The 14,493-nt window shown below is 40.2% G+C and overlaps 1 protein-coding gene across 2 annotated transcripts in view; it reads right to left on the reverse strand.

The window, feature by feature from the left end:
* Positions 1-8,047: 8,047 nt before the first annotated feature.
* The window catches only part of VBP1 (VHL binding protein 1), a 31,610-nt gene continuing 25,164 nt past the window's right edge, over positions 8,048-14,493 (reverse strand). For both annotated transcript variants that reach the window (XM_021706022.1, XM_021706023.1), the window contains exons 5-6: positions 11,161-11,299; positions 8,048-9,100 (exon numbers count right to left, since the gene is read on the reverse strand). In XM_021706022.1, the coding sequence (XP_021561697.1) occupies positions 9,030-9,100; positions 11,161-11,299 (210 nt within the window). In that variant the 3' untranslated portion in view covers positions 8,048-9,029. The remainder of the gene's footprint in view (positions 9,101-11,160; positions 11,300-14,493) is intronic.

A 14,493-nucleotide genomic window follows, 5' to 3' on the forward strand; every position in this document is an offset into this window, starting at 1 on the left:
ACCGTTGGCTTTTCAAATTATGAAGAAAATGAAGTAAAGCCACTGACCTGAAAAAAATATTTGCAGCATCTGATAAAAGACTTTGTATCTACACTATATAAAGAAGACTTAAAACTCAGTAAGAAAAACAACTGAATCACTGTACAAATATTAATACAAAGACCACAGAAGAGACAGGTATACTTCTTGCTAGTCAATAAAAATGCAATTTTCACAGTTTGAGGCTTTATATTATATATATATATACACACACACACACACTATTTTATATCCAAGGGTACCAAACAGTGTATACATTCTAAGAGATGTTATCTATGTATTACTTTTTGAAGTTGAATTAAATTACGGTAGCAATATGTACTATGACATTCACTCAACTGTGCTTCTGCCATTTTCTTTGTCCTGTCACACGGTAATGCTAACAATCATTTGATTAATGCCATCTTTTGACCGAATACCATACTTAAAATATGTATACATTTTTTTGGCACCCCCTGTATATTGCTCCCTTTGACATCAAATGTTTTTCCCTTTCAGAGAATTTTAAGCAAATTCCTACTCAACCAATAAATACCCAATTCAAATATCACCTCTTAGAAATTTTATCCACCTGATTTAAATAATATTAAAAGGTCTCTGCTTTGCAAAAATTGCATATGGAATGCAAACATATATTCCTCTGTTAGAGCAGACATCACCTTTTATTATAATTTTGTCTACTGTAACTGATTTTCTTACAAAAGCATGAGCTCTTTGAAGGTAGAAACTTATTCTTAATTGGAGAGGTAAAAGAGCTGAAACCTGAAAATAAGTTTTATTTCAAAGAGACACTGACAAATCAAAATGGAAAGAATTAATCTTGAAGTTAAGAAACTTCACCTAGCCAGGTGTGGTGGCTCACACATGTAATCCCAGCAATTTGGGAGGCTGAAGTGAGAGGATTGCCTGAGTTCGGGAGTTCAAGACCAGCCTGGGCAACCTGGCAAGACCTCATCTCTACAACAAATTTTTAAAAAACAAAAAATTAGCCAGGTGGGATGGTGCGCGCCTATGGTTCTAGCTACTTGGAAGGCTGAGGTGGAAGGATCACCTGAGCCTAGGAGGTCGAGGTTATGGTGGCCATGAGTGTGTCACTGCACTCCAGCCTGAGCTACAGAGTGAAAGAGTGAGACTGCAACTTAAAAAAAAAACAACTTCACCTTTCCCTTCACATTTCAGACCAATAAAGCTTCACATTTCAGACCAATTATCAAATTTTGCCCTTTAAATATCTATTAGTTTCCAACAGCAATTTTATGAATATGTTTTTTTCACACCAACAGCAGTTTCAAGGACATTTGTCTTCATATACTTTTCTTAAAGGGGCCAGACTTCTTTTTAAACATTTGACCATATTTTATCATAACAGACCAGTTTTATACAATGGTTTGGTTTCATTCATGTATGCAATATGTGAATGCTCACTATATGTAAACCACTGCTATAAGTACTAGAAACAGGTAAAAATTGGAACAAAAATTCATGCCCTCAGACAACTTACATTCTAGGATGGAGACACAGACAACAAATAAATGAAATACGAAGCATGTCAGATAGTGATAAATAGGGAAACCACATCATTTACCAACCATAGAATAGTGTAAAACATGAGTTACTAGCCAGGGAATGTTGGAATTGGGGTGAGGATGGGCAAAGGGCACAAAATTTCAGTTAGGAAGAATAAGTTCTAGAGATCTGTTGTACATCATGGCAACTATGGTTAAATTACAATATATTGTATTACATTTGAATTCGCTAAGAAGGTATGTTTTAGGTATTCTTAGCCCCCTCAAACATGGTAAGTATGTGAGGTAATGCATGTTACATACTTGATTTCACCATTCTACAATATATACACATATCACATCATATACACTATAAATATATACAATTTTTACTTGTCAATTAAAAAATAAATTTTTAAAAATTTACTCTTAAGCTAACACTGAACCACTTGACTGAGAAGAAATTATTGCCCAATCTTACTCAGGCACGGGCTGAAGTAGCTAAGGATGTGAGCATTGAGGCAAAGGTAAAAGGTTGTTTGACCTTTTGCTTTTTAATTTTTGTATTTTTACTCCCTAGAATCCATAGCTTTGATCTAGGGAAAATAAACTGACTCAGTCTAAGGGAACTAGAAAATCTAGAAAAAAAATTCCTATTTGGTCAGTGCCTTCCTCCATAAGAAGTACCCCCAGAAAGCAAATAGAGTTGTCACATAATCAACTGAAACATAAAATTGTTTGAAAACCATGTTCAGCCGGGCTCGGTGGCTCAGCCTGTAATCCCGCACCTTGGGAGGCCGAGGTGAGTGGATTGCCTGAGCCCGCGGGTTCGAGACCCGCCTGGGCAATTTGGCAAGACCTCATCTCTACAATAAATCAAAAAATCAGCCGGGCATGGTAGCGCGTGCCTGTAATTCTGGCTACTCGGAAGGCTGAGACGGAAGGATCGCCGGAGCCCAGCAGGTTGAGGCTGAGGTGGCCGGGAGCGTGCCACTGCACTCCAGTCTGGGTGACAGAGTGAGACTCCAGCTCAAAAAAAAAAAAAAAGAAAAAGAAAACCATGGTCAAGGAGCATGATGCTTTATAAAGAAACTGCTCAAAAACACTGCACATCAGGTCCATTCTTTTAGTTTAATGTAGCTATAACCAAATCTGACATCAGACAAGAGTGAGAAGAACACAAACAAAAGTACATTCCTTAGTTGAACTTCAGAGCAGAATCCCTATGAATTTTCATATGCAGATGAAACACTGGGCCATCTTCCGCTAACAGCCCAAACAAGAAAAGTAACTCTGCACATAATACATGAATCCACCTCTCCAGTCTTGGATACTTCCAATCTCAAACTGGTGCCTTCTCACAACTGGTCATGTAAGCCATTCTCCCTGAGTACAGAAGAGTATTAGTACATAGAAAATATGGTTAATTAGCAGGCCTATCTATCATGACACCGGTTGTAGTTATAAAGTTTTGAAATAAAAAATGAAGTTTTTGTTATTGTCTAGTTTGGGCCATAAGCCTCAAAAGCTTGTACTATGCAATAACTTCAAAGTTTCACTAAATGTATAACGTCACTTGATTGGGGGTTAAGGAGAAAAGCTTTCCAACCCATTACGTTAAGAAACTTTGAGCCGGGCTCGGTGGCTCAGCCTGTAATCCTGCGCCTTTGGGAGGCTGAGGTGAGTGGATTGCCTGAGCCCGCGGGTTCAAGACCCACCTGGGCAGCGAGACCTCATCTCTACAATAAATCAAAAAATCAGCCGGGCGTAGTAGCGCGTGCCTGTAATTCCGGCTACTTGGAAGGCTGAGGTGGAAGGATCGCCGGAGCCCAGCAGGTCGAGGCTGCAGTGGCCGGGAGCGGCCACTGCACTCCAGTCTGGGTGACAGAGTGAGACTCCATCTCAAAAAAAAAAGAAACTTTGGAGATTCCTGGCTTATTGTCTTTCACCTAACCCAGATAGAAATGCTTCCATGTGGCCCTTTAAAATATCTGAACTAGCCAGGCACAGTGACTCAAGCCTGTAATCCCAACAGTTTGGAAGACTGAGGTGAAGGGATTGCCTAGGCCCACGGGCTCGAGAACAGCCTGGGCAACTTGGCGAGACCTCATCTCTACAATTAAAAAAAAAAACTTAGCTGGGCATGGTAGTGTGTGCCTGTAGTTCTGGCTACTTGGAAGATTGAGGCGGAAGAATCACCTGAGCCCAGCAGGCTGACACTGGGGTGGCCATGAGCATGCCACTGCACTCCAGCCTGGGCAATAGAATGAGATTCCAACTCAAAAGTAAAACAAAATATCTGAACTATTACTACTTTTTCTACAGAGGCAGTTATTAGCTAAGGGACTATATAAAAGGAACTGAAAAAGGAAGCAAGTCAGTATCCAAAACTGGGACACAATTATGCAAGATCCAACAGGCTGAATAGGATGTTGTAAACACCTTTCTCCTTTGAGGTGTAGCACTGACCTTGCATTAGTTCTCTAGCTCAGTTACCCTGAAAACCTGATGAAGGTGGACCATCAGCTGTGTGATCACAGCTTGGGCTCTACCGGTGCAGTCTATAATTTGTTCCTGGGCTCTGTCCCTGGCCAGGACCCAGGGATACTATACGCACAGGGAACTGTTAAAGAGGGAGTGGTCCCTTATGGCTTCTAAAGCCAGGGTGACTCTTACACCCTTCTTTTGTGCAGTCTGTGGGGACCACTGTGATAATTCCTATGGAAGAACCGTGCCGAAAGCCACCCTCTGGCATGCTGTCTTGCCTATCCCACGTCCTTCTGAGAAAACTGGTATCAGATGTAGCCTCTCCAGGTCTTGGGAGTTTGCATACCAGAGGCAACCATCCCACGTTAGCATCTAACAGGCATAAACATGGCTATCAAATGGTTATAGGATTAGAATCAATAAAGAAAAACATTTTTTAAATGGTTGAAAATCCTTAAAGGTATCACTGAAGTTTAGGGCTGAGAATAGCAAATATACAGAGGAAGGCAGAATATTCCTTTATTAACAACTTAACCAAACTTAGTTACTTCTAAGTAAAGGAGTGAGGGGTCGTGGTACAGAGGGAGAAAACTCACCCAGAAGAGAGGCAATGCAGCTCACCTTCTGGCTGTGCACACAGTCTGTGTGGCCTTGGATAAAGTGCTTCTCCCTACAGATGTCAGTGTCTTTAAATGGAAGAGGAAGGGGAGAGGGAGCAGGGTATGATGGAAAGTTCAAGGCAAGTACAGAAAAAATATGAATTTAGAAAAATGTTACATAACAAACAACAGGTGGAGGAAATTGTCAAACCTGCAAGAGAACACCCATGATTCTGTGCTTTTAAAATGAGAACAAAAGTTCTCATTTTAAGTTTTTGCCTGTTGGTCTTAGTTAACAATGCTTCGTTCATTTCTCAACATGCCTGAATACTTATCAGTCTCACAGCTCCTATGTCAAACAAGTTCTATCTAAAAAAACAATGCTCAGCCGGGCTCAGTGGCTCAGCCTGTAATCCCGCGCCTTGGGAGGCTGAGGTGAGTGGATTGCACGAGCCCGCGGGTTCGAGACCTGCCTGGACAACTTGGCAAGACCTCGTCTCTACAATAAATCAAAAAATCAGCCAGGCGTGGTAGCGCGCGCCTGTAGTTCCAGCTACTTGGAAGACTGAGGCGGAAGGATCGCCAGAGCCCAGCAGGTCGAGGCTGCGGGGGAGCAGCCACTGCACTCCAGTCTGGGCAACTCCAACTCAAAAAAAAAAAAACAAACAATGCTCTCAGTTAACCCCATGTCATAAAATGCTATAATCTTTAACCCCCTAATTCCATTGTTGGTAATGTAGTCTGAGGAAAAATCCTAAATACAAGAAAAAGCTTCTAACTGCTCCATTATTTACCAATAATAGAGAAAAAAATTAAAAGAAAGTAGAATTAAAAATTATAAAGACAAAAACTATTTCAATTGTTTTAAAAACCTATGCATAGAAATAATTCCTTTTTAAGGAGGACTGCAAGTAGAACTTAATGTCTTTTATTTTTCCTGTTTGCTAAATTTTCTTCAATGAACACTTATTTTAATGAACACTTCAATGAACGGAAAATAGTAATATTTACATTGCATTTCCAACACATTTTTCACTCAGAATCAAGTTTTGTAGATACACCATACTAATATTAAGCTTGAAAATATGTCAAATCAGGATGGTTATGTAAATTCTGAAAATGTAAACCACTATAACAGAATCAATCTGGCAGGGACAAGATGTAAATATATTTCATTTAATTAAAGGAGCCTAATACCATTCTTGACACATATTGGGTGTTTATAATTATTTGCTAAATGATTAACTGAATTTTTGCCCTGTAATTCATATCTCTACAGAGTTTTCTTTCTTCACATTCGTTGCAATTACCTAAAAATTCATACTTAGGCTCTCATGGACTTAAATTAAGATCTTCAGAGCAAATCATTCCTGTTCTAATATTAACAGGGACATTTTGTACCAATATAATTACCATAATAAAATTTGATTTTAAAAAATAGCACACAATATCTCAAGATGTTTACAAACCTCAAATCCTAAGAGTTTAAAATTATGAAAGAAAAACTGAATCAAGAAACTGTTGGTATCTTTTCAATCAACTTCTCAATTGTTTGCTTACCTGCATTCCTTCCAAAGTAATTTTAAGTTGTTTCTACAAATATTAGAAGTTGGCTGGGCATGGTGGTTCACTCCTGTAAATCTAATACTTTGGAAGGCCAAGGCAAGAGGAGGATCACGTACGCCCAGGAGTTTGAGACCAGCCTGAACAACAAAGCCAGATGCCATCTATACAAAACATTTAAACATTCACTAGGCGCAGTGATATGTACTTGTAGTCCCAGCTATTCAGGAGGATGAGGCAGGAGGATTACTTGAGCCCAGGATTTGAGGCTACAGTGAGCTATGATTGCACTGCTGCACTCCAGTCTGGGCAACAGAGCTCGACCATGTATTTGCTAAGTAATTTATATGCACGCATTCAAGAGGGGACCCCAAAAAACCCAGAATTTACAAAAATTGTGTATTTATTCTTACATGTTTAAACTTCAGTCACCTTCAAAATACTTTCCATTTGATGCAATACACCTATTGAGGTGCTTTTTCCACTGCTCAAAGCAGTTTTTGAACTGGTCAATTTTGTTTCACCTCTTCCACACTGGCAGAATGTTTCCCTTTGAGGACTTTTTTCATCCAGGGAAACAAAAAGAAAAGTCGTTCAGCGTGAAATTGGATGAAGGGTGGGGCACAAGGGTCATGCCATTTTTAGTCAAAAACTGCTGAACACCCAGCATGATGTGGGCCGGTGTGCTTGTAAATCACCCATAATGAAATGGGCAAACACGTTAAAAGAATCTCCTGCCGGGCTCGGTGGCTCAGCCTGTAATCCCTCCCCTTTGGGAGGCTGAGGTGAGTGGATTGCCTGAGCCCGCGGGTTCGAGACCCGCCCGGGCAACTTGGCGAGACCTCGTCTCTACAATAAATCAAAAATTAGCCAGTAAACAATGGAATATTACGCAGCCATAAAGAACAAAATCACAAGCCGGGCTCGGTGGCTCAGCCTGTAATCCCGCACTTTTGGGAGGCTGAGGTGAGTGGATTGCCTGAGCCCGCGGGTTCGACACCCGCCTGGGCAGCAAGACCTCATCTCTACAATAAATCTAGAAATCAGCTGGGTGTGGTAGCGCACGCCTGTAGCTCCGGCTACTTGGAAGGCTGAGGCAGAAGGATCACCGGAGCCCAGCAGGTTGAGGCTGCGGTGGCCGGGAGTGGCCACTGCACTCCAGTCTGGGCGACAGAGTGAGACTCCGACTCAAAAAAAAAAAAGAATCTCCAAAAAGTTTGATGAAGCTGAATGCACTCTCTCACGATGCTAGCTGGTACACTGATGCTGATGGGTTCCTAGAACACTTACGTAGTGGGGGAAGTTTGTACTACAAGGGCCCACCCTCTGAAAAATAATTCTGGGTTTTTCTGTCCCCCTCCATACACACACACACACACACACACACACACACACACACACACACGTGTATATATGTGATTTATATATCATATATACGTACACATGATATGTGATATATAATGATATATATATCATATATATATGAAATTCTTGGAACATGTTATATGTACAAGTAAAGTCTACAAATATGTGAAAAGACCCACATTAACTTTAAAAAAATGCTATTATCTGAATGTTTGTGTCACCGCAAAATTCTTATGTTAAAATTCGAACCTCCAAAGTAATGGTACTGACGGTGGGGCCTTCGGGACACGTGAAAGGTGCTGTCTATGAACCAGAAAGCAGCCCTCCCCAGACACCAAGTCTGCCAACACCTTGATCTTGAACTTCCCAGCCTCCAGAACTGGAAGAAATAAATCTCCGTTGTTCATAAGCCACCCAATCTGTGGTATTCTGTTATAGCAGCCCAAACGCATTAAGACAAAAGAGTAACAGGAAAGAAATGTCGTGCCATAGTTTTAACATCACTGTTTTAATATCATGGAATACAAGTACAAAACATTGTACAAGTATACTTTTTACTACATGGAGATGAAATAATACATTTGTGTTTTTACCAGAATCTGTATCATCCAGTACTAGCCACTATGCTAATAATGGCTTTCCACAGGGATTTTTTTACTATTCCTATGAGGTTTTATCATGAATAAAACAGCTCACAACTCTTTTCAACCATTGCAGACATACACCTATCTTACTATTCCTGGTCAAGATGTTTTGGAAAACTGTCAAGAAATACAAAAACACCTTAGCCAACAGTTTTGAGTGAGTCATTTTACTTCATGTTAGCTAAGATCTCCCTTATGTTGACATTTCAAAAAGACTGTGCACTTGCTTAAGTTTAGAAAATGTGTTGCCTTAATAGCCCGCTTACTCTGATGGAAGGCAAATGACCGTTTCCTGAAAAGTCCAGAATATCCTACTAGTTATTGGTTAAGCAGTAACTCATGAAACCCCAGTTATAGAAGACAGTAGCAACAGAGGACCATTAAGTCCTACATGTACCAAAGAAAAACAAATTTACAAATATCCAAACTGTCTGTCGTCCCTATCTCTCAAATGGTTTATCCACATCAAGGGAGTGTAACATCAGCCAATAAAAAGAAAAAGTAAACTGTGCTAGTGTCCACCATTCAGCTTCCATAGCATATCTCACAGTTTTCGGCCATTCCAGCTAAGTTTTCTTATGACAGACAAAAAGAATGATGAAAGCAGCATTAACATTCCTGGGAAACGTGGAAAAATACTGCTAATTTCAAAAAATATTCAAAATTAATTTTGTTTTTATAAATAAATAAAATGGTGATTATCTTTTTCAAAAGTTTTAATTATTCTTGCTGTTAAAACATCATTCAAAGCTATGTCAATCTTTAAGGATAAAAGGGGTATTGAACATAACATGTTTGGAAAACAACCACATTTTTAACTGCCAGCATTATGCTTTGTTCTTGGTAGAATCATCTTTGTTTCTTCTTTTTACATCCCAATTATAAACCCTAGCCATATCTGCAAAAATTGTCAAAGAAAATGCAAATGCAATTCTAAAGATAACATATGCAATGACTAAGTAATCACTCACACAATGAATCAAAGACACAGACACAAATACTGGTAACAAACTGTTTTAACACATCTTGCTAGAATGTCAATTGCTAAGAAAATACTGAAATTAAATTCTACCAAAACTAAGTCAAGGCCTCAAAATAACAATTGTTAAGCATATCTAGTCAACTATGGTATTTATTTAACAAATATGTGCTAGACACACTCAACAGTTTTGAGGATAGTCCTTCACCCATGAAATTTCATGGACTGTTCAACCCATATCCTGGTATGTAATATTTACATTAGTACAATTATCAATAATTTTCTCTCTAACCCTCCCTCTGGTTTAACAGGGCATTCAGTTTATTAAACATCTACTCTGTTTCTGACTAGGCACTGTACAAAGCCCTGGATAAGACATGCCCTTTCCCTCATGGAGCTTAGACTCCAATAAACAGCATAACAGAGACTTACACCCTAGCTCCCTCACATGTCTGCACATCTTCCTATCTTTTCCAGCACCAGCTATAACAAATGGCATTTCTCCAAACGTGTTAGACTGATCTTAGATGGTTTCCTCTCTTCTGGCTCCTATAACTATCTAAGTCACTGGATCCTGTTTTTTCTCTCACTTTTAATATCCCTTCCTTTCCACAAGCACCATTCCTACCCCCACCATCATCTCATAGCTGGATCAAGTTTCCACATTACCAGTCAGATGATGATCTCTGCACTACGCCCCAAATGGCCTGCCTTCCCCTACCCAACCACTAAATGTCAAATGCTACATGCTGGAGAAGGGAAAGTACAGCTTCTATACTTGAGGAGCTCAGAGTGTGGCAAGGGAAACAAAGGAGTATGCGCACAGTGCTAAGTAAATAAGCACAGGGGAACAATAAAACACCCTGAGAGGATTTGAAAATGTTCAGGAATGTTGTAATGCTTGAACTGAGATATAGAGGGTAAAAAAGCACACCCCAGGTAAATAAGGGAAAATATTTCCAAGTAGAAGATGTGGAAATGCAAAGGATGTGGCATATTTGGGGGTGAGAAGAATAACTATCTGGGATCATCTGGAACCTGGGGTGTACTGGAGAAGAGCCAGGGCAGGAAGAGGTCGGTGGCATAAGGTGCATAATCAGAAGAATGAAAACATGATGTGTGACTTAGTAAATTCATGCTGGAGAAACTGTGAAGGACAGTTGAAAGGAGGAAAGACTAAAAAATACTGATTGCAGGTTTTGGAAGCCCAGAATGAGAGTAACAGAAATGGGCAGAGATTTATGAGGGAATTTTGAGAAGAAACTGGTGATTGATTCACTTTTAGTAGTGAGGAAGAGAGAAATGTGAAGAATGACTCCCAAGTTTTTGTCTTGGGTGACTGTGACAGAAACCAGGAGGAAGATACAGGTCAGAAAAGCGGAATTTGGTTTCATCATGCCTGCCTTACCCCTTGTCCAAATACCCTATCCCCTTCTCTCTGATCTAAATCCTGTACTGCCTTTAAAAACAGCCTAAGTTTTCTCTTCTCAACAAAGCCTTCGAACTAACTCTAGCCCATATCATCTTTCCCAAACTTTAAACTGTCTTGGTATTGCATATGTGAACTTACAGTTTGCTATGGATTTTCATTTTGTTGACGTACATGTACAGGTCTAACAGAGAAAGACATTGCTACTCCTTTTTTTTGCTACTCCCCATAGGGCTTAGCACAGTAGCAGGAACATAGGAGACCCTTAATAAATGCTTATGGAATTAAACTATTTAACTAGTTATAAAGGTGTCCTGGGAAAATATTTTGAAGACAAACACGCATTCACCAATGTAAATTTGCTATTTCCAGACTTTCACATTTCAAATTCATTAATCTGCAAACTTATCAAAGTATTATTTCAAATATGTCATTTATTATCTTATAAAATATGCACCCTCACATTGCCTAAAAACAATATAAGAAAAATGCTATAAAAATTAAAAAAAAAACCCTTCTCCTTCCCCCACTCCTTTTAAGGAAAGGATACTGACTTCTGTGGTAGTAAATTGATCTCGAAGAAAGTCAAGGTCTTCCTCAAGAGAATCAAGATTCTTTGTGGCTGTCAATAAATTCTTTTCCAACAATGCCTGAGCTTCATCAATATCATATTCAAGCATTACATTAGCCTAAAGAGAGAAAATCATGACAATTACTCAACAATTACATTATGCTTTATAGGTTAGAGTGTCAGCCAGCAGCAGCCCTCAGGCCAAATCCAGTGAAGCTGCAGTGGAACCTAGCTATTTTCCATTGACGCTTTCATGCCATACTGACAAAGCTGAGTAGTTGGGACAGAGACCATGCGGTGAGCAAAACCAAAAATATTATTTGACCTTTTACTGAAAGTTTGCTGACCCTTGGGTTAGAGAATATATTTACATACATTGTATCATTTAATCCTCAACCCTGGTGATGCAAAAACTGTCTTCTCTACAGCTAAGGAAAGGAGGCTCGGGTTCCCTATACTCACACAGCTAGTAAATACATGGGAGAATCAGGATAAGAACAAATATGTTTAGATACAAAAATCCTATCTTTCTACTACCTGCATCACAACACTCAATAGTATTAGGTTTGAATTCATTTAAACAGTTATTGAGATATAATATCAATTTAAACTTTTTACCATTTACATTTGTCGGGTAGCTTTTACATGTCCCTTCCTGCTTCTTCTGACAGATGCTTAGGGGTGAATTCTGAAGATCTGGTGTTACTGCCAATATTCAAGGATGCATCCACCCTTAGAGTAGGGAACCATCCCTTTCACAGCTTTGAACTCCCCCCCATCACTTGACTTTCCACTGGGTATTTCCTAAACCACTTTCCTCATTTCACAAATGAAATTTTAAAATTACTCCAAGTATTATTTTAAGGATTAAACAAGACAATATGAAAGTGTTTGGCACAAAGTAGGTGTCAAATAAATACTTAATGACTAAATAACCCAATCCATGATAATTAAAAGACCGTATTATAGTTCAGGTAGGACATGAACATATTCAATGAAAAGTACATGTCTCTCCAAGATCCCTAATGTCATTCCTCAGGGTCAATTACTGTTGTTTTTTATGATTTATTTTCCAGAAATTTTCTACATTTTGGTTACTTTTTACAGGTAAAAAATAAAATATATTTCTAAATATCCCATTCATGTCAAAAAACAATAATCGTTCATTCAATTATCCTAAGCCAAGTATTTCTCCTTAGCTGATTCACTCCTCAAACATTGCCTTCTCAAGCTCTCTATCTCAAAACACAACTCCAAGCCATCCCACAAAGCTGTCCCTCCCCCGAGTCTTCCCCAGCTCAGGAAATGGCATAGCTATACCACCATGGCTCAAATACTGGGGGGGCATCCTCTTTGGTTTCTCTTTTCCTTGGCCCACATTCCATCAAAACATGGGGACAAGATGATTTCATAAATACGACTGAAACAACAGCTAGCTCTCTGGTAAGATTTATGGCTCAGCTAGGCTCGGTGGCTCAGCCTGTAATCCCAGCGCTTTGGGAGGCCAAGGTGAGTGGATTGCCTGAGCCCGCAGGTTCAAGACCCGCCTGGGCAACTTGGTGAGACCTCATCTCTACAATAAATCAAAATGAGCCGGGTGCGGTGGCGCATGCCTGTAGTTCCAGCTACTCGGAAGGCTGAGGCAGAAGGATTGCTGGAGCCCAGCAGGTCGAGGCCGCGGTGGCCAGGAGCGGCCACTGCACTCCAGTCTGGGTGACAAGAGTGAGACTCCAACTCAAAAAAAAAAAAAAAAGATTTATGGCTGGAGCCCACCTCACACCACACATGAGGATTAGATACTTACATGGAAATAATGACACCATCAAAGTACTAGGTTAAGTCATAGATATATCATTTTGGAACCCTGGAGTAAGGACAGTTTTTCTAGGACATAGAACCCCCAAACCATAAGCAAAGTCAAAAGACAGTGAACAGGAAAAATAGCTGTATCTCATATCGTAGGCAAAGTACTATTATTTCTTATATAGAGAGCTCCACAAATCTTTACCAATAGAAAAACAGGCAAAGAATATGAGCAGAGTTCACAGTAATTACAATTAGCTCACAAATGAATATTGGTATACCTAACCCTGAATTGTACCCCACAATTTAAAAAAAGTTTGAAATAGGCTGGGCACAGTAGCTCACATCTGTAATCCTAGCACTTTGGGAGGCCGAGGCAGGAGGACTGCTTGTGCCTAGGAGTTCGAGACCAGCATGGGGAACATAGTAAGACCTTGTCTCTACAAAAAAATCAAACAATTAGCCAGGCGTGGTGGTACACACTTGTAGTCTCAGCTACTCAAGAGGCTGAGGTGGGAGGATCGCCTGAGTCTGGGATGTCAAGACTGCGGTGAGCCATGATCAGAGTGAGACCCCAACTCAAAAAGAAAAACAAAGTTTGAAATGCATCATGGTACCACGAAGGTAAGAATATAGGCATTAAAATGTTGATAGTGAAACTAGTAGCCCCTATGGAACAATATACATGAAAATCATCCCCTTGAGCAGGCACTTTCACATTCCCTGCAGTTTATACACTTATACAGAATCCACATGGACCAGTGTACTGCTGTTCCACTTGCAACAGTAAAACTCAGAAACCAAATGTCCATCAACAGGAGACCTGTCAAGCATATTATGGTATATCCACACCATGAGCTGTTATGGAGGAATGAGAAATAATATACTGATATGCACACTCTAATACACACTGTGAAGTGAAAGGCAAGGGGCAGAACAATGTGTGTGACATGTCATCATTTGTGTAAAGAGAAGGGGAAGAAGCCGGGCTTGGTGGCTCAGCCTGTAATCCCGCGCCTTTGGAAGGCTGAGGTGAGTGGATTGCCTGAGCCTGCGGGTTCGAGACCTGTCTGGGCAGGCGAGACCTCATCTCTACAATAAAATAAAATTAAGAAATTAGCCGGGCGTGGTAATGCATGCCTGTAATTCCAGCTACTGGGAAGGCTGAGGAGGAAGGATCGCAGGAGCCCGGCAGGTCGAGGCTGCGGTGGCTGGGAGCGGCCACTGCACTCCAGTCTGGACAACAGAGTGAGACTACAACTCAAAAAAAAGAGAGAGAGAAAGGGAAGAATATACTCATATGTCTATGTATGTGTAAAGTGTCTTTGGAAAGATACCAAGAAAAGAATTGTTAACAGCTTAAGAGGAGGGTACACTTGGCTAGTGAGGGGAGGTAGACTTTTCAGTATTTATTTATTTATTTATTTATTTATTTATTGAGTTGGAGTCACTCTGTCGCCCAGACTGGAGTGCAGTGGCCGCTCCCAGCCACCGCAGCTTTGACCTGCT

This window comes from Carlito syrichta, unplaced genomic scaffold (genome assembly GCF_000164805.1).
Source record: "Carlito syrichta isolate Samal-C Ts95f unplaced genomic scaffold, Tarsius_syrichta-2.0.1 Scaffold314997, whole genome shotgun sequence".
In the NCBI taxonomy this organism is placed as follows: domain Eukaryota; kingdom Metazoa; phylum Chordata; class Mammalia; order Primates; family Tarsiidae; genus Carlito; species Carlito syrichta.